The following is a 21,093-nucleotide window of genomic DNA, read 5'->3' as shown; positions in this document are numbered from 1 at the left end:
GGGTTAGAGTTTTAATGTGAAGCTCGTGGGAAATAACATTCTGGGTGGCGCTGATCTGAGTGTGCAGTTTTGGGATCATCTGGAAACAGTAGTGAAGGTGTGTGGAGTTTCTTAATGAGGCGCTTGTAGCACAAAGCGTCGTCACAGGTTGGAGGACCTGACCAGGGGATCGCAGCTGCCCAGAGAAGAGGAGAAAGTGAGCACATTCTTGTGTTTGAGGAACTTTTTCTCTCGCTTTGGCCCTGTATTTTTTGCTCATGCGCAGTTTGTCGGAGCCTACGGTTTTGTAGGCGTTGGTCGGGAGCGGTGCTTGTCTTTCATTTTGTGTTCCTACATGTTTGGTCTCGATTGCCCATGAGGCGCTCATGGAAACACACTTACGGATATTTAAGCACACTGGTCGCGTTCGGTATATTCCTTCTTTTCGACGGACGGCTACTGTTGCGAGCGGTAGCACAGAGCGCAATGTCCGATGGAACCGCGCTCCCATGCATTGCCTTCCTTTCGCGCTAGCTACGCCCAACGCCATCACAATTTGGTTTAGAAGTCTTGCAATTCTACTGGCGGCGTAAACACAATATGAGAGATGCTGAAATATGCGTGAATACCGCGTATGGCTACCATTGTGTGCCATAGAGTAGTTTGTGTGTTTGTTACTGTTTTTTCCCCTGCATTATCCAAAGTCTCCCTTATGCAGCCATAAAAAAAAAGGTGGAGCTTCTCGTAACAAGCACCTGGCGTCGTTTGATCTGTTGCTTGCTTATTCTTAGCACCAACGAGCTTCTTCAAATCATGTAAACTTAATATCAGTGGGCAGTGTAACTAGAGCTCGGTAAAGCATAGGACCGGGTCATTATCTCTCGTCCGCCGACGTGGCTGAGTGGTTACTGCTGAACCGAGAGACGCGTGTTCGATCCCGGCCGCGGTGGTCGAATTTCGATGAAGGTGGAATTCTTCAGGCCTGTGTACTGTGCGATGTCAATGCACGTTAAAGAACCGCAGATGGTCGGAATTCTCGGAGGCCTTTACTACGGCGTCCCTCATAGCCTGAGTCACTTTAGGACGTTAAACCCCCATAAACCATTATCTCCTAGTATCGACTATTTGTGCCCTACTAGGATGAAGGCATGACACTGATTTTTTTTGTTTCTATATTGGTTTACAACTCATGCTTTTTGTAATTTCGTTTATTTTTATTATGTGTTCTTGTATATTTCTCCTGAATTTTCGATTTCACTTCACTTGGAAGTTGCACTACGTCTGTCGATTAGATTTGCCTTCGTCTTCATACACATAACGTGGATCACACTGTAACTGAACGACGAAAAAGAAAGCCACAGATTGAGGCAATTACTTTCAATTCTGGTATATTACAACAAAGAGAATACTGAAGGAACGATATCCGACTTCCAGAATGGTGCCGGGTCCTCTTGAATAGCAACCTGTCGGCGCGTCCAAAGAGCGAGGGAATTCCACAATAAAGCGGAACCTTCCCAAGCGTCAAGATAGGCGCCTACTTTTCTGCACGCTGGGCCCGGTTCCAGGGTTCCTCTACGTACCTGGAAATGTAAAGAGGATGATTGTTAAGGCCAGAACTCACCAGCCGAAAAACAACAAAAAGTTTGTGCCGTCACAACACATTTACTCTAATGTTTTTGATCAAAAACTCGTAGTAGCACCAGCAGAAATTTGTATAGCTACTGCAGCAACGTACTACTGAACTACAGACCACATAACCGTACAACAGAGAAAACTACAGTACTACAGAATAATACTATTAAACAACAAAAAAAGTTTCGATACGACAAATTTACAAACTTTTGTCGGATTTTTGACACTAATCTGTCTTCTTTTTCGACTGTGTTTGTTCATCTTCTTAGCGACCTACTTATGATGTTCGTAATAAATGTCGCGTTGCCTGTATTTTCGTGAGCCTGCTAGCAGCATTTTTCGTCATGCCTAGCGAAAACTGGTAACATCTACTGACTGTCCCCTATGGCGTAAATTTTTTGTTTGTACAGTGTGTGCACTGTGGTTTCTTCTTCTCGTTTTTATTTTTTCGTTTTTTTTATTTTCGTGTTTCTGTGTAAGGGACAGTCAACATCCGTTGAATTAGCCTGTGTCGGTTGACTACATCGCTCTAATACCAAAAGGAAACTTATATTTTCACGGAAAACAAAGCAGTTATTATCTAAAAAGGCCAGTGGATGAAATACTTATAATACCACCAGCAGCGGTATTCACAACACTTATGTGAAGTTGGTGATGACATCAGTGCTTTCTCATTGCGAATTTGTGCGGTTAGGCCACATTGCTATTCACTGTGAACCAGTAATCATCGAGTCTGTTTTATCATTTACGTCGCGAGCTTTGAGTAGTGAGGAAGAAAGCTCAATACTAAAACCAACGTTTTCAGCAATAAATGCAAGAAATACGTCTTTTTCTGCCCGACATACAAAAATGTAGCCAGGAAGAGGCATCAAAACGATTGCCACTACGAACACAAATTTAAAGAAACTATCCTCATTCCACCTTTTATAATAAATATGTTAGCATATTATATGCTTGCACAAAGATTTACGCTTAAGCATTGCGGGCTATTCCAATGGCTGGCAGGGCAGCTGAAATTCTGTTGTGCGACCCAGGGCCGATATCGCGTTATTTTCACCCTTCGCCGCCTGGAAGAGTCCGTAGGGAAGCTATTCCAAAGCGGGTGCATTAACCTTTGACACTATGCGCACACGGCAGCGCAGACATTTCATCGAGAAGGAGCAAAAGGACGCAAGGACTGCAAACCACGGGGCGCGGTTGTTTTTATGAGAAATCAGTGACTTTGGTAAGGTTCCTGAAGCTGGAGCAATACTTTGTATTGGCTCTGGATGCGAAAGCAATAATAGCGGAATAAAAGTTAAAAAATAATGTCCCTCTGTATTTGCTTATTTGTTCGTATCTCAGTACGTTCCAGCGCCCAAGTAGCTTACGTCATCAACTATCCATTTAACATTATATGCAAGAGTGTTCAGAATACGCAGTCAACTAGGAATGAACTAAAATTCGTTTTTTTTTTACAAAGGCGCACATAGCTACTAGAAAGTTACGATTACTCTAAATTTCGTTGCCTTGGTCAGCACAACCTCTTTTGTAGCCGCCATGGTGGCTCAGTGGTTATGGTGCTTGTATGCTGACCCGAAAGCCACGGTTTGGATTCCGGCCAGGCTGTTCGCATTTCTATAGAGACTAACTGCTAAAACGCCGTGTATTGTGCGATGTCAGTGCATGTTAAAGAACCCCAAGTGGTCGAAATTATCCGGTGCCCTCCACTGTGGTGTCTATCTAGCGCGAGTCATTTCAGGGCGCTAAACCCGATAAACCAAACCAAATCTGTTTTGTGGAGGCAACAAAATTCAGCTTGCAGGCCTGTGCTATGGAGAGCTGAAACGAAAGTTCAGACTCGCTGTCTATCGACGGAGGTGCAGCAGGTCGTGGAAAACCAGCTTCACCTTGTTTGGAACGAAATGAAACTGCAAGTCTGCTAGTATGTCACTGCAGGCTTTTCCTTAGAAACAAGCTCGTTAGGAGATCGGGTCAGAACAATACGCAAAATCGTGCACCTAGAAACAAGGAAAGCGAAGCAGTTATCGGTCTTTGTATTGCATACATGGACCTTGTTAATCTCTCGTAGGTATACTGCAAGTTCCTGCTAGGGAAAAGAAGATTCTGTATCTTCTAGTTTGCTGCAATATGTGCTATTTTCGGAGGCCTGATATGGGCTATTGCTTGGACGTGCGCCCTACACGAGATATTGCAACGCACGTTTTGCTCGATTAAATTGAAGCAATTCCATTGAAATAAAGACGTTAATTGTAATTAGTTAGGCTGAGCTGCGCTCGTTTGAATATGCGGACAAGTACACATAATGAAGGGGTTAGGGAGGCAAGAAATAGGTCGATGCATCCTTTGAAGCCATATGTATGCCTCAGAATAAGTGTGGGTGCGGAGTAGGGACTTACATCTGAACAAGGCTCGGAGGAAGAACGTTCCGATGTTGAGGATAGGAATCGGTTGTATGAGCCCGGCGACCATGCAGCCCAGTCCGTTGAGCATGTTGCCGGGATTGGTGCCCAAAAGCGTCGTCAGGAGGCACTGCGATACAAGATACGATAACACGCGGGAAATTGTACTATAGCTGGTTTATACTATTCTGCTAAATCTGCGCGTTGCTTAATTCAGGCACTTCAGAAGAAATAAATAAATGTATACAACACGAACACACACAAATATCCATCTAAAATGGGCGCGCAGAAAAACACGCAGAACACAGGGAGAACGGACAGGACAAGAGCGCACTAGCAACTGAAGCTTGGTCGAAAAACACTTCTCACTCGGTAAGCATGCGCCAGAAAATTCAGCACGTGTCAACAAGATAAAAACCCATATAAAAACGTGACGTTGCTATACGATAGACAAACGGACTAAACCAAGATAAAAATATTTTAAAAAAATATGTACGACAAGAATTAAAACATTGTCCAGCGTTGTCCTGTGTACTTCTCCTCCTTGTGAATGCGTCTTTTTCGCTGGTTTTCTACATACCATGCACCAACTGGCCCAACAAGCTACGCTTCTTCAATAGAATTAAAACAAGAACCTAAACCCCTGGGATGACCGAAGCACATAAACAGCACATGCGAAAGGCGAAACCTGCATGAAAGCGCTGCCACTCCTGCTAACAGATACGGAGGAACTTGCGCTCTTTTTCCAGCAAAAACACCGACGTGGAACTGACGTGTCAGTTTATGTGTTTCGGTCATCCCAGGGGTTTAGGTTCTTGTTTTAATTGTTGTCTTACATATTTAAAAAAAAAACATATATTGGTTTAGTCCGTTTGTCTATCGTAAAGCAACGTCACGTTTTTATTTGGGTTTTTATCTTGTTTACACGTGCTGAATTTCCTGGCGCATGCTTACCGAGTGAAGTGTTTTTCGACCAAGCTTCAGTTGCTCGTGAGCTCTTGTCCTGTCCGTTCTCCGTGTGTTCTGCTTGTTTTTCTGTGCGCCGTTTTTAGGCAGATCGATACCAACTAGCCCAACTTTCTGCTTTACTGATAGACAAATATATATCATACATACAGCCCTCTGGCTATTGACGGTTTTCACAAGTCGAAACCACGCAGAGAGGGGGGCCGCGACCTTTTTTTATCGAACATTCAAATTTATATTTGGCAAGAAACTTTGACAGGATTACGCCCCTAATTTCCCGCTCATCAACAGCACATAGTAAAAGAAGTAAACCTTCCCCTAATTTTTCAATGGTGCAGGTGACTGCTGTCTTCCTCCATGTGTGTATGTGTACATGAACGACGCTGTCAGCGAAACCAAGTAGCATAGGGGAGGTTTTTTATTTTTTAACCTTGCGGTATTTATCAATGGGAGATTAAAAGAGTAATTATTTGGAGATAATTGATTAGAAAGCCGAGAAGAGCCACCGGTGGGATCCGAACCCACGACCTCCAAATTTCTTACCCGGTGCTCTACCACCGGATAAGAAATGTTTCGATGATGAAATCGGGAGGTCTGTTGTTATAGAGGAAGGCGCACAAACCGCTTCTGCCTTAAATATCGGTTTCCAAATGGACGTTCACAGCACTCACGAACACGCTTGCCTCGCGCAGTCTCCTTCCTTGACCTGCGCCAGGCGCCAATCTTACACAGCTATCAGCATCACTTAATCGCTTAAACTTAACAGCCTTCTAATTTTCGCTAAGTGACGTGTGAGAGCAGCGACAGAGGCGACGCCTAATCCCTGTTTTTTTCGACCGCGTCTGTAAACTGAGCTCCTACGAGATGCATTGCTGAGAAAGCGCACAGTGAACACAGCTAGGATGAGGTAGCACTGAATGTCAGAACGCTGCACATGGACATCAAGGGAAAGGACTTGGAAGGAGACTGGGAAATATAGCAATATTATGAAGAAAGGAAAAAGAACTGCCCGAAGGGAGTGATGACTTTCATCAAGTTAGCGTAGACAAGTTGTCAAGAGACCATGCGTCGGGCTCTCTGTTTAGCTAAGAGGAGAAAGAGAAGCATGCGTTGATAGTTCCAACCAATTATCTCAGTTTCCTCTCCTAACTCTATTATCTTCAACTATTGCAAGTTTTTTACCGCGACAGCAGTAACAGTGGCACTTGGGAAAAAGGCCGGCGCTTTCGATGGGAAGCCTCGGCGAGTGAAGAATCTCTGTTCGAAGCCTCGTTAAGTGCAGCCTCCACTTTCCAGAAGTACCACCCAGCAGCCAACGCCCCAACGTACCGCCCTAGCTAGAGGGATGAGACACCCTCTAACTACCTCCGCACCCCACCGCCAATCACTTATACCCGCCATAAATTGCATCTACTATTCAGCCAACCACCCACCCAACTCTACCCTCCAGATGGTAGTTGCCATGGAAAAGCACCTCATTTTCGAGATGAAGCGTGCTAAATGTGTCTGTAAAGAAGACGTCAATGCTAGGGAGAGCACATTATAGGAAACCGTTGCGAGTTCAGAAGGAACAGAATTGTGTCAAACGAGCCTTAAGAGTTACCGAGGTATTCAAAGCAGTGTAAGGTGGTGCAAAACTTGAAACTGCTCAAAGTGAATAAACAGGCGCTTCTCTGAGTTGTGGCAACGTTTGGTAATGATATATACTCATTTTCACTATGCTTTCTTCCTGTTATATCCCTGTCAAATGGGCACGACAACGGCCTTTAACAATCAGGTCTGCTTGCTCAAAGGTACACGGTGCTCTTCTACACGGTGTGAGTGTCACGCCCATGCCACAAATGGCCTTGAAGACAAAGACAGCCATTCGAGATTTTGGTATCTCGGAGGAGCGGCATTCGAGTTTCTGCGATCGCAGCGCCATCCTGTGTAGAAAACTGAAGGCAAAGAAGAGAAAATGCTAGATACCTGTTATGTTGAAAAAAACTTTGCAGATGTAAAGAATGTCTTTGCTTTTAATTTCGGGAGTGGCGTGCATATTTTGTGATAAAATGTTATGACAGTAACAAATCTAGTTGCAACGCTGAGGGCCTATTGTAGCCGGGGCGATAAACAAATCCTGCTGCTGTTGACGAAAGAAGCTGTCAATACATCAGTTATGGACGAAGTATTTTCTGAGCGCACGATTGATTAAAGTACACAACTTAAATTTTGAAACTCACTTCCACCGCCTGATGCACAGTGAGGGCTGCTGAAAGTTCAGTTGCCATTCGACCTTTGAGTTGTACCGCGGAGCTGCTTCAGTGATTCTTTCAAGTTTCCTTCCTTTGGTAAACGAGGCGCCTTTGCTCAAAAGACCATTGAGGAGCGCCTTATGACAGGTGTAATAGGTAAGTAGAGGTAGCCAGCTACGGCAACATGTCGCATCACATAAAGAATATGCTAGGGTTCTTAGAGATCATTCCCATTTATTTTTTTTCTCTTCCCGACAAGACAGAGAACAAAACATACCTCATGTGTGCTTTCTCACATAAATACGCGTGCTTCTAGAATTATGGCCGTTCGGAAAATAGCGATATCGCTGGTGCGTAATTATCGCTAGTCACGATAACCCCCGATCAGCCGACGCAATTAACAGCGTGTGATACTCACCGTCACAGTGTTGATGACGTTGATCACAAGCCCATCCTGAAATTATGAAAAAGTTCGGTTGAGTATGCGATGGTCTAGAGTCAAGACGCACTAAATGAAGGGTTAGATTCTTCCTTTTTTTTCCTGACACTTTTACAATCATAACCGCAAAACAAGTGGCCTGTGGGCTCATTCACAACACGGATTTAGAGAGGAAAGAAACCATGTGAAGGTTTCAATGTCTCACGTGAAGATATGGTGTCATAACTAGCCATATTGGGAGCGGAAAAATTATGGGAGAATGTGGCGGTCATTTTTGGGAAGCCGGCTACAGCAACTATAACGCTGCTTCCGGCCGTTGCTAAGAGCGTCCACACAAGATGGCTGCCTTTACCATTCCAGTCAGGAAGGAAGGAAAGCGTGTGGGCACGTTCTCCTTCACATTTTACATGTGCTTGCTTCTTTACCTTTTCCTGGACCTGCCGGATGGAATTTCTGCGTGCGCTGTTGCCATAGGAACCAAAACACTATTCCTAGTAGTTGCAAAGGGCAGCGGGTTAAGATGCCACGAGAACCACGTGATTTCCGTCTGTCCTTTTTCAAGGCTGCAGTTTTGGAACGACGCCTGCTATTTTTTTCTTCCTGCATGTAACCTATTATCCCCAGCACAGCCAGCGACCGTAGCCCCACGGACAGCAGCTAATAGGCCCGGCCACGACTGTCACGGCCGAACTGAAAGGCGAACACGCATATGCGGCATTTTTACACCATTCAGCAAGACAGTTCTTTGCAGACGGTTTATGAAAATATACTTCGCTGCCTCTTTTACATATAAATCTGGTTCGCATTACAGTCGCGTACTATAACTGAAATGTAAACGCACATTTCTGTGTTTTCTTCATAGGAGCTGTTCGCGTTTCATTCTGCCCTCGTAGTAAATTTCAAGCTCGTCAACAGTATAGCTGCTGTTTGACTACGTGAGATTGGGAAACGCTGTTTGACGTGAATACTTCTCTGGGTTTACATTACATGCTTTTCTAAAAAAAAAAGGACAGTGCTGCTTTCGTTTTCGTCTTTCTAATTTTCCGCGTACCGCTTAGTGCTTTATGCAAAAGGGTAGTTCGCGAAGAAAAATTGATAGTAACAGCTTCGCTGATTATGATTCGGTGCACATCAGCGGAGGCCTTATCACCACATAGCAATACAATGCGTAACTCATAAGCCGCAGAGCGCGTTGTCGCTTTCATCAGCAGCTAGATCGATAACTTTTAAGGAACACCGGGCTATTGCCGTCGCTTTGTATAGGCTGCTCCGATCTCATCATGGGTGTTGCAAGTTACACAGTGCGCGGTTTCCAGGAGGCGTGCATCTTTTCTGATGTCTCGGCGAAGTTACTCAAGCTTCGGCCATCGTGATTTACCTAATTTTTTTGTTGCGGATGGCTGTGGACGCCACGCTCCAGAAATGAGCCACATTGCGTGGGTTCTGTGGGCTGCTCCATTACTTTCTTCGTTAATTCTTGGGGAATTTTTCTCCTTAATCAATAAGGTATTTGCGAGAACTTTTCGCAAAAGGCAAGTTTTCTAGTGCTTCCGTAAAGCCCGTAACGACGGTAATGTGTACACCTGTTGCTATACATATAATAGGAATCAAGAAATTTGAAATTAAACATCTTTTGGCACCAGTAATGATTAAACGGTATGTTGCACTGTTCGAGGCTGCTGGCTGAATAAGCCAGAAAAATAAATTTGAATGCACTAGCATTTTTCATTCCGCTTTAATTGTAACATGGGTGCCGCGGCCGGCATAGATTCAATGATCTAGCGCTTTGAAGCAAAACGCCATAGGCACTGAGCGACTGGCGAAGAAAGCTTTGCGAAGCGCATGAAAATATCCCATGGACGGGCTTACCGATGCGAGGGTTCCGTTTTGGCAGAGAAGCAGGGTTTGGTTGACGCACTGAAAAAGCAGCGATTAGTTTCAAAGAGTGAGTGCATGCAGTTTGTTTGCAATGCCCATGCCGCGTGTGGTTAAAGGGACCGCGAAACGGCATCTGGAAAAGCTCACGAGCGATGAGTATTCCATCGCTTCTCGCCACTCTACAAAATTTTACAAGCTAGGTTCATTATAACACGGGGGATACCAGCGATCAGAAGTGATTCCCCTCCTCTCCGCCCTCCACTCATACACGGCGACGCAGCAGAAAAACAAACTAACAAAACAGGTCGAGACTGCGCCCCACCGAGCCCCTTCCCGCCCACGTAAGCTGCGCATGCCCAAAGAGACGGCTAGTCGAAGGTTCGTGTTCTATAAGCTGGTCATTATTCATTGTCCATTTCGCGTCCATACAGTCCTCTCTTAGTGGCCACTCAGATATACCCGCGGCTTTCAAGCGTCTTCGGCAAGTGACCCGGCCATTGGGTGCTTGCCAACGAAACCTTTCCATTGGCTGAAATTGAATGGAATATGCAGCCAATGGTGGGCTGCATCGCAGCACTCTGTCAACAGGGGACTGGACCAGACGACTGGCTGCCAGTGGCTGCGATGTGCAGCACATGATGAGGTCCGGTTGCCAACCATCTATTTAGAGGGTCGCTTCCCACGGACGCTTGAAAGTGGCGGGTATATCTGGGCGAATAATGACACATGATCGAATGGACAACGGAAAATGGACAGCCAATAGAATACGGCCCAAGATTGTCCATTCACGCCACAGGAGTATGGGCGGCTTAGAACGCGCGATGAGGTGTCGCTCTAATCGTTTGTGAGCAGAAATTTTAACAATTATTTTAAGAGCGTTAGCTCTTACTCATAACGGTTGGAGATTTGGTGGGGTCTGCTACCACCCTGAGATTACAGCGCCATCTGTGGCAGCAACTACTCATCCCGTTTCGAGATATCGTGGGGTCTGCTACCACCCTGAGATCACAGCGCCATCTGTGGCAGCAACTACTCATCACGTTTCGATACTTCGTGGGGTCTGCTACCACCCTGAGATCACAGCGCCAACTGTGGCAGCAACTACTCATCACGTTTCGATACTTCGTGGCGTCTGCTACCACCCTGAGACGACAGCGCCAACCGTGGCAGCAACTACTCATCAAGTTTCGATACTTCGTGGGGTCTGCTACCACCCTGAGATCACAGCGCCATCTGTGGCAGCAACTAGAAAACAGCACATCTAGTATTGACACTTGTAGCGCCATCTACAATAGCATTAGAAACAACGGTATCAATTCTAGTAAACCAAACAGCTAACGCTCGTTACTTCAACGTCTTCCTGAGGATGGCGGCCTTTCTTGAATCAATATTTTTTTAAGCTTGTAAATTTAATAATCACAAAGATCAGTTCTAAGGAGCTTTTGCATTTGAATATGGCCATGGAAACACTTCCGGCGTCCCTTTAAAACGCTACTGCTGGAAGAAATAGTTCCTGATGGTGAGTGCATACGTGTGATTTCCAGGCATATTCCGCGAGGTGCACAAGGGCCTTCCCTCCAAGAGGGACGCTATGGAGCACTCCATGCATTTCTGGTTCTCAGTAAAAATCGATTAGGTGCCTTTCTGGCCATGTTAGTGTTTGTTTGGCAGTAAGAGAAGCGGGTGTTGCCGAAAAATCGGTTCTAAAATAGGCCCTTTTTTTTTCTTCCAACCGACCGAAACGCATGACGTCAAGATCGAAAGACACTCCGTTATCCTTCACTGTGGATGGCGGTGTAATATCCTGGTAGAAATGTCGTAGCGGAGTTCACTTCCGAAAACAAAGGTGTTTTAAGTAACAAAATAATAAATCGGCTTGCGGTTCCACAGAATGGAAGAAAAGGTAGCATATATGAGGCATAAGAACTCACTCTTGAGACATTCAGAGTGTCTGGCAACGTGACGGAAATGGGGGCCGTGCAGGTGGCGTTTCCGTTCAGGAGAGTTTCACATCCGCTCGTGTTGGTGATGGCGCACAGCGCAGGCAGCATACCATTCGTGAATGTGAGCAGGAAACCTGCAGAATATATTCGGCACAGGTTTACATATCAGCTTCAGCGGCCTTCTTAGGATCGCCAACCAAGCTATCGACGTCAGAGTAGAAACAGCCTATTGCCTTTCGAAACGTGTTTCGTGCTACTGTACTGATTGTCTTAATTTTTGTAAGTATTACAGCCTAATGTTTGGTTTGGTTTGTCAGGGTTTAACGTTTCAAAGCAACTCAGGCTATGAGGGACGCCGTAGTGAAGGGCTCCGGAAATTTCGACCACCTGGGGTTCTTTAACGTGCACTGACATCGCACAGTACACGAGCGTCTAGAATTTTGCCTCCAAAAAAATTCGACCGCCGCGGCCGGGATCGAACCCCCGTCTTTCGGGTCAGCAGCCGAGTGCCATAACCACTGAGCAACCGCGGCTTTTTTTTTCTTTATTAACCGAACAACCGCGGCGGCATAGCGTAATATGTAACGTCAAAGTGTTGTTTCTATCTCTTTTTCTTTACTGTAACGATTGTATTGTGTATCTCTTATGTTCGTTGTACCTTTCATGTGTTAAAATATAAACTTGTTTTTTTTTGCTTTTTTATTCTTCACGTTCGCTACTGCGATGTAATGGTTTCCTGGGCATTTGTCAAGCTGTGTGCGCACTTTTAGCCCAGGTAGACGAACCAGATATTAATGGTGAATAAATTGCTTTGATTGATTGATTGATTGATAGGCCACAGCACCCACTGCGGCGATAAGCTGGGTTGTTCAAGATAGCAGTTTCACCAGAGCTACGCGTGTGCTTCCTTTCTAGAAGCTGGCCAAGTGCTGAACAAGACGACAATGAAATCGGATTGCATTTTTATAATAGCTTACCTAAGCCTGTGAGGTTCAAGACAAGTGAGATGACTTGAAATAGGGCGGTAAAGGCTCCCATGATGCTGGTAGTGGTCAGAGCGGTGGTTAAGCACTGCAATTTGGGAAAGTACATTTGTTTCGCTTCTGGAACTACTGTAATCTTCATCTTGCATATTAGTTTTGTATTGTCTTTTGTAGCGCTGAACAGAATACAGTGCAGCATTGCATTGACACAATTTAAATCGGGGTGACAGACCGAATATACAAAAATATCATGTCATGTGGACCTTGTGTGCACGCACGCACACACGAAACCATGCAAGCATTTGTAAACTTCACAACCAATATATTTATAGAAATAGCGGATATGAAATAAAACCCAGGGTAGCAGGAGAAGAATGGTGTGGAATATAGTAAACAAGGAAACGATAAATGCATATGAAGACTACAGAATTGAGAGAATGAGTGCAGTCAGTGAGGGAACGGTGATTCTCGGACCGTACAGAAAAAGCGTTTCAGGAGGAGTACATTTGGCGTATTTTTGTAGCCGACGCATCGGACAATGACTTCCAAAGAGACTAATTACATTATTAGAAACACAAGGAGCCTTTCTTTCTGTGCTAACACCTTATATGCACATGCTGGAACACATTCTCACAAATATGACTCCGATCGTAATAGAACTAAAACGTGGCTTTGCATATTTGGACCCAAATCACAGTTTGTTAAGCTTTGGTACTACAGGTATGTTGATTTGGCATGCAGTATCAGGGAACATCACTACGCTGTTGTAAAGGTAGCCTACTACTGCAATTCTCGTTGCGCACTTTTGATCGCTCACTTGATTAAAATTTAGAATGTATATGGCGAGGTATCACGTCCGCAAGCATTCTTATTTCCTCTTTTTGTAGTCGTAATTGACTGCTATGGCACTGGAATCACACCTACCAATCTGGTACATACATACTTCCCAGCCAAGTGATCGGCTCTCGAGCAATACTAAAAAAAATGATCGAAACACGTCGTCCGCCCGCATTTTGTGAGTTAGCCTCTTCTCACAAATTTGCGCAAAGCGCAAAACACATCTCTGTGTATATGCATGCATTCTTGATATCACTAAATGTCTGGGCATAAAAATGTACGCGAATTGCAGCCGAAGCACGTAGCAGGTATGTCATTGCGAACCAACCATCATCGAGACGGTATAAGTCGCGTGAAAGATGGTTAAAATAAGGAGAGAATGTCCTGTTGTAAGCGCGGAAATGCTGCACGCTGCCATATTTTGAGTTTTTTCGGGCTTTTATTTTGAGATGTGGTATGTGCTTACGGAGGCAGGCGGTGGTAGCGAACATCTTGGTGTTCATTGTTGCTCTTTCTTGCTTATCATTGCGTTGATAAATGCTGCTGTTACCACCAATATTCCGACGTAATACAATACAATAAAATGCAATGCAATACAATATAATACAATACAATGCAATACAATACAATGGTGCTTCAACAAGTGTACTGGAGGCTTGATTTCTGGTTCATTGCAAGGACTCCAGCATTGGCTCAGCGTTCGTATGTTGCGTGCGTTAACGAAGACATCTTCCATGCTCGGTCGTAGTGATCATCTATGCTTCCACCTTGGCGTATAACGAGCGAATATGCCTTCAGGACATAGTGAGTGATATACTACTGTGCACGACAGAAATGATTAAGCATCAGGAGAATTCTACCTGTGTTTTGTACATGAAAATAAGGTAGGAGAAAGAGGTAATGAGACGAAAATTGAAATAGGCCTAGCAGTAGTCACAAAAAGATAAGGAAAGGAACAAATGGACTGGAACAAAGAGTTATCTACAGCATAGGAGAATTTTTAATGTCACAGAAAAAGTAGAAACAAGCGTGAAGACATAGGAGGTAATCTCTTCCTGAATAAATGCATTGAGGCGCAAATTATTTCGAAATGTAGGACAGGTAATAAATTTTGAAATATCACAATTATTAAAGTGTGTGCTGTGTATTATTTTTGTGCATTTTAAAGAGTAATTTTTATGAACAGCTGCAGCTCTGCTTATGAAGTCGCATTAGCTTCGTCATGGCCAACATTCTTCGATAAAAATTTTGAAAAGTACAAAATTTAAGGATACTGTTGTGAAAATATTGAAGGTAATGGGCCATTCTTGTGATATGTAGCAAAATCTTTCCTCAAAGTGTCTCCATCCTTCGCATCGAACTGTTAAGATTGCTATAGAAAACTAATGGGGATCGCTTTTGATGATGGGAAAAAAGTTGATACCAAAAAAATGCTAGACTGCCGTCGGGTGGTTTCCGGAATTATTAATTGTTGCAGTGAAATATTGCATTAGATGAAAAAATTATGTTTTTAAAAGGTTTCTTGCTCAAATATGCTTTTGTACAGTACTGTTTCGTATCTTAACTAAAGTGCTACGCTCTACTACTTTAAAAAGACTGTCTTGGTTTAATGCTTTAAACGCCGCATAAAACAGCGAGTTTTCAGCGGCCTTTATGCACACAAAACAAGGAATGAAATACTGCTTGTTTTTTTTTGTGTAAAATAACGCAGATTTTTCATAGTGTTTGAAATAGAGGCATAGAAAACGTTTGCATACCGTAATAAGTTTTGTCAACGCTGTCACAACTCCGGACTGCTCCAGCACATGAAAAGAAATATATTAAATAGTTAGCAGCGATGTTTTTCGCCCATTTCATTAATGAGAAGATTTGTCGAGATAGAAGTAAATAAATTTGTGTTTTCTCAGCAGACTCCATAGTTACTGCTTGCAAACTGCAATTTCACACGAAACAGAAACTTCCGAAACCTTTAAGAACCTAGTGCGAAAGGATAATGCATTTATTCTTTTCACTTTGATGCGCGGAAGAAAATAGAATTATTGTTGTAATGACGAATTAAAATAAAACATGCGTGATCATCGCAATTATTTTTCACTGCTGTGGTTACAAAAAAAAATATTGTTTTGATATAGAAGTGGGTGCGACTAATTGGGCGCACAGCACCAGTTTATTCGACTCAAAGCTAAACTTTCATAACTACTGACTGAGAACAATTTGGATCTCTTGACTCCATAAACTGTTGGCTATATAAGCGGCTTCTCGGGATTTACCAGTGGCTTATTGTTTCCTCTTTCGGGGCGATGCTTTCTACCTGAAAGCGCTAACACTTCAAATCGTTTAATTTGAGTGTAGACGCAAAGTACTGCATTCTGAGCAGTTAAGGCAAATTTCTGTAAAAGTAACGCCATTCAGTATGCTGCAGAAGGACTACACTTCAGTTTTGGGATCTGGTTCTCGTGAGATGCATGACGGAGTAGTTTTAAGCTTCGGATAAACCTTGTCAACAAAGAGCGTTCGCGGAAACATGGCGCCCAATGTGGTGTCCTCTTCTGGCATTGACCCTGAAAGTCATTATGACATGCAAAAATGTGAAGTAAATTAGTTACACAGAAAAAAAGGGGTCATTAGTTGGAATTTGAACCCATGGTCATTGGGTTGCGAGTCAGACACACGCTATCCGTAGGCAGGTGAGGCATTTTTTTTTCTTTATTGGCGACATCGACGTTCAAAAGTGGAGCGTTACAACGGATCCCTAGGCCACTGAGGCACGTTCGTCCGACTTGGTCAGAGAGACTCCTTGTGTACCTTGTTGGGTATCACGTAATCTTGCATGCCAAATGATGTATGTAATCAGTATGAGCAATTAGAAAGAGGTAGTAATTAAGAAAGAAAGCTGCGGATAACCCTTAACACTCTCACGTCATTTTTTAAGGTGGAGTGTAATGGCCCCTTAATTTTGTAGCGAAAGTTACATTGGGCCACAAACTTGCGACTGCGCTGTGGTGATGCTCCGAGGAGGCAGAGAGACCACATTGAGCCGTTGCCTAGCAACTGCCGCAGCTGGCGGGAGTCACGCGCTCGCCGCGCCATCTGGCATGACGTCACACCCCGCGCCTTGGCGCGGAGCCACCGCCGCCGTTTGGAATGACGTCACACCACTTGCCTCGTCGCTGCGCTCGCCTCCGCTCACTTCGTCAGCCGAAATGCGACGCGCTATCGAAATGTCATTAGACGAAACTCTTTTCGCTAAGCATATCCTGGTCTAGCTGAGCTAAGCCACTGCTATTTTTCTAAGCAAATTCGCTTGGCGATTGTGACGCTCCAGATCGATAGGACGGCATGCGCGTAGGCAATTGGCTTTGCTCGTACTCTGGTTTCTCAGAACGAAATACTGGAGAAAGGTTATCTTACCGTAGACGACGAACAGAGGCTCAGGGAGGTCCCAAAGCACTGCAAAAAATAATGGACCATTAACCTGGGGTTCAGTCAACTGTTAAATTATGCCAGAGGTTTATTTTGGTTAACTTGAAGACCTTTAAAGTATCACGTTTTTCTTCGTGGCGGCTATTAACTTCTGTGCATATTGGCCAGCTACGCAGTCGTGCCTGGATATTTGAGATTTTGTGAACGATAGAGTTGAACTGAGCAGTACGCTACCGGCAAGGAGGTAATGGCGAAAATATAAGCATATAAAGGCTGAAAAAAATAGTAAATTGAAAAAGGTTGACCAACTGTTGAGTAACGTGCTAAACTTCGGAAAAACTGTCATCGTGCTGCTGTCTGTTTCTCGCTAATGGCCGACCCGCAGTCAAGCTTTGCTACGTACGACAACAAACGGAACGGACGCACGATCACGTGTCTAATACTGGTTACGTGATGACACGCGGCTTAATGTGATTGTTACGTGACCAGAAATTCACGTTTTGCCCTATGACACGTGGCCTGTTACGTGATCGGGCGCTGACCGTGTAGGTGCTCAATACCCCGAGAAGGACTCCTATTAAGAGCTTTCACTATAAGGAAGTAATGTGCCATAATGTAGGAATAAATTCCCTCGTTTTGTATGCACGAAATATCCATCTTTGTTGCAGTGAACTCCCGAGTTGTAGAGCTTGTCGAAACCGGGTTTTATTTTCACAAATTGACGGCGTGCGGGTGACCATTCGGAAACGCGTGAACACGAAAGGCGTCACCCGCGTTTCCATTGGCGCGGCCTGGACACTACCATGTCTTCTGCAGACATTTAAAAGAAAGGAGCTCTTTCTTGTAACGCCTACTTGGGCTTTTTTTGTTGGAATTTATTTCTGTCCATTACCAAGTGAATTCCAAAGCCGTTTTTTTCTGTCGGCTGAAATTCGACGCTACTGAACGTCATGAGCCCTTTAGTTAAGGGTCGCTTGTAATAAGTTCGTAATTACTCATTGGCATCCACTGAAACGCAGCCATATGGCTACAAAGAAAACCTAATCAGCTTCCACAGAAACTTCGCAGTTAAAGAAAAATGCGTTCTGGTCCGGCATTCGAACCCGGACCACTGCTTCACCGGAGCAGTCGCTATAACAACTGAGCAGACCGGGACGGCAAGCTTATTGTAGGGCGAGAACGAATTGATCATTAACTCGAAGTGGGGACAGTGTCTAATGTTGAGAAGAATCCTCCTAGGTGGAGTGGATTTTAATAAGGGAGTAAGTACTCATTGGCATGCACCCAATTACTCAATTACTCATTTGTCGCGGGCTCGAAACCCTGACCTGTACAAATTATTCTTCAACTACGAAGTTTCTGAGAAAGCTATATAGCTTTCGTTTGTAGCCGTATGGCTGCGCTCGGGTGGATGTCAATCAGTAATTATTCTCTTATTACAAATCTACTCCACTTTGGGGGATTCCCCTAAACATTTGACTGAGGCTCGCTTATATGGAAGCCCTTTAGCTAAACAGGCGGCGAATGGTCTAAGCGTCAAGACCCCTAAACGGCACTTCACCGCCTAGTATGGACGACGCTAAGCATGAGAATTAAGCGGAATGGAAGGTGACGTACCTGACCGAGGTTCAAAATGCCCGGAAGAGTCACATTCAAGCAGCTTGCTGGAAATGAGACATTGTAAGGTGTGAGAACGGGTTTCTTCGTGAAGATCAGACACCTTGAGTTAGCAGAAATAGTCCGGTAAGCCTACGGTACGCTCTGACCAGAACTTTGCGCGATGAATTTGTTGGCTGCAGTCCCACTGTGTTTTCCGCTCGTCGCTAGGAGAGACCCGTTTGCCGTGGTCTTGCTTATTACTCATTCGGCAGATTACAGGCATACCGAGAAATCACATGCATCGCTTCCATTACACATATTTTGTGCACTTAAAAAACGTTTTTTTTTTTCTGAAGAATTCCTTTTTGTGAAAGAGCCTTCCATATAGCTAACTTTTATTCCAGCGTTTTTCTTAACCAATGCACAGGCCGCACGCGATGCGAGCGTCTTTGCAGCGGCAGTGGCGAGCAGCGGAGAGATGCCCTGAGTAGCTGTTTGTAGCGCTGAAGTCTGTAACTACTCTCAATAATGCTGACGTCTAAAAACGTCGATGGTCTTCATTCAACTCTACAGGCTAAATGTACATTCATTGAGGAAGAAATAGCATGAAAAAGGCGTCCTCCTTATTTTGGTGAAGTATGTTTTGTTTCCCGAGAGAAAACATTGAAAATAAATATTTCGTACCGGGGATTTTTCGATGTGATGCTTGCTAAAGATTTCTTAGCACTAAGTTCTTTAGCAGTGAGTTACAAATGAATGAGCCCCCTCCAGTGCATTTTGGAACTATATATTTGCAATGAAACAACTTGAATTCTTGAAACATCTTGGCATATTCTTGACAGTATATATTTCAGAAAACTGCACTCTCCGTAACCTTATAACTATTAAAATGCGAAATAGATACTAGAGGAACAAGTTAACTCAGGTGCATGCTCCTTCTTCCTGCACTATTTCGCCTTTTTGTACTGTTGTAATATGAATGGCTAAATCCTTCACTTCGGTAAGTAGATATCTGGCCCCTTAACCATTCAATTAAAAAAGTACAGGGCAGACGTGGCCGACAAGGAAGCTGTCTTCCATCTATGTGCTGGAATCCTGTGACGCCCAACTGAATTCTTTCTAATTTCGGACGGCGAGTGTTAACCGAGACAGAAAAGGCGCTAAAATCTATTTCGTGTAACAACAAAAATTCCCTCATGGTTTCAGTCCAAAATTTGCCCTAATTGAAGTAGCTGTGTCAACCATGCCCGGCTGTGTCGCTTCTACAGAAAGTTTATCATCGAGACAGCCGAAACAAATAAGAAAAACATTTTTCTCCCGGACGAGATTTTAGGAAATGCTATTTAGTCAAACTGGGAGATAAGACGGATGACGGGTCCTGTTAGAAATTCATTGCTTAAGAAAGCCTGGCAAAAAAGGAAAGCGGACAAGTGAAGGCCTCAAGCAAAATGATGCATTCCTCCATTCTTTCTCAGTGCCGCCTTCAGGCTTGAACAGTATGGCGAAATGATCGGGCAGAGAGCACATCCAGCGTCCAAGAAAATTCCATTTGTACTGACACGTGAAGAAACTGAGACAGCAATCTGCCGCTCAGAGACGCACTTAATACGGACATTTAGAATAGGGTGACCCTATCAGTTAGGGGCATGGGGGAATAGCAGGAGGGTTAGTACGCATGCGAAGTACACTAACCGGAGGGAGGGGCGGTATTGTTCTGCGTCTGCGCACTCACCCCCCGCTTTTTCCCTACATCCCCAACCGATAGGGCCACCCAATTCTAAATGTCTCTAATGTGTGCTGTGCCGATTTCTGCTCAGTGGTCACCGGTGAGGAAAGATTGAAAAAAAAAGACATAAAGACAGTATTGAAGCATCAAAATCATCTCACGGGTCGTGGAGGCGAAGGCCGAGGGCGCCAAGAGGGCCAGGATGAAGAGGACTGGAGCCATGGCTTCAGTAACTTGGAGGTTCTCGGCGTAACGTGTATGGACTTCGGTAGCACCGCGGCAGGGTGACGTTCATTTGGGTGGAGACCAGGCCCGCATTTATACCGCTGCATTTCATCGCACGCGCCTCCAACCAAGTATAAACAAAAAAATGCAGTTTAGCACGCGCTGAGTATGAGTTTTGGAGGTTCAGAGATATTTTGGGGCCTATTTTGGGTGTTAGCATCTTCTCAGTAGTCCCGGAACGTAGTCACGCGCTTTTGGGGCAAGGTGGCGACCTCGTCATCATTTCACTTGCAAAGACCGATTGTGGTTGCTATATCCTTCGTTTTTTTTTAATGCTCACAGGTCTACACCAGGATGTATGTAGGGCATACGAATAGATCCGGAAGTATGCAGAAACAAAACAAAGAAGTGCATTTATAGACATGATGGCCCTGAGTGAGAAACACGCGCTGGAACAGCGGAGCAATACAAACTCAAATTTCACGATGGAGGACTGCGCTGTTGCTTTTTTTAATTTTAATTTTCACCCGCGAATTTCAGTTGCTCACTTTTTAAACATTTGTAGGGAATTATTGCTTAAAGGCAAGAAAAAATTTGTCAGTTCCTCAATAGTATTCTATTCCTTGCGGTGCCATCTTTGCACAAAATTTATGGAGCAACAGCTTCCACGACTTCTCAGGGCAAGAATTACATAAACGTAGATGTGCTGAAAAGCGGGCGGAGGATAGGGAGGTGTTTTTAATCCCCGCTTAACCTGATTAAGAAAGAGGCTGGAAAATCTGGAGGAAAGAAGAGTTGAGAAAGTGCTTAAGAGGTTGGAAACGAAA

The 21,093-nt window shown here is 44.3% G+C and overlaps 1 protein-coding gene across 1 annotated transcript; it reads right to left on the bottom strand.

Moving 5' to 3' along the window:
* Positions 1–1,341: 1,341 nt before the first annotated feature.
* On the bottom strand, positions 1,342–20,729 carry LOC149347250 (uncharacterized). The gene is made up of 10 exons (XM_089585538.1): positions 20,203–20,729; positions 18,334–18,380; positions 16,705–16,743; positions 15,051–15,086; positions 12,451–12,544; positions 11,462–11,607; positions 9,522–9,569; positions 7,632–7,667; positions 4,011–4,143; positions 1,342–1,559 (listed from the first exon to the last, which is right to left on the bottom strand). Exons 1-10 carry the CDS (start codon positions 20,261–20,263, stop codon positions 1,552–1,554), a joined length of 648 nt encoding a protein of 215 aa, XP_089441664.1. The 5' UTR covers positions 20,264–20,729; the 3' UTR covers positions 1,342–1,551.
* Between the last annotated feature and the right edge of the window lie 364 nt (positions 20,730–21,093).

This window comes from Amblyomma mixtum, chromosome 4 (genome assembly GCF_055824585.1).
Source record: "Amblyomma mixtum isolate Tamu chromosome 4, ASM5582458v1, whole genome shotgun sequence".
Lineage (NCBI taxonomy): Eukaryota > Metazoa > Arthropoda > Arachnida > Ixodida > Ixodidae > Amblyomma > Amblyomma mixtum.
Note: the sequence above shows the minus strand (reverse complement) of the source record. Positions and strands in the feature narration are given on the sequence as shown.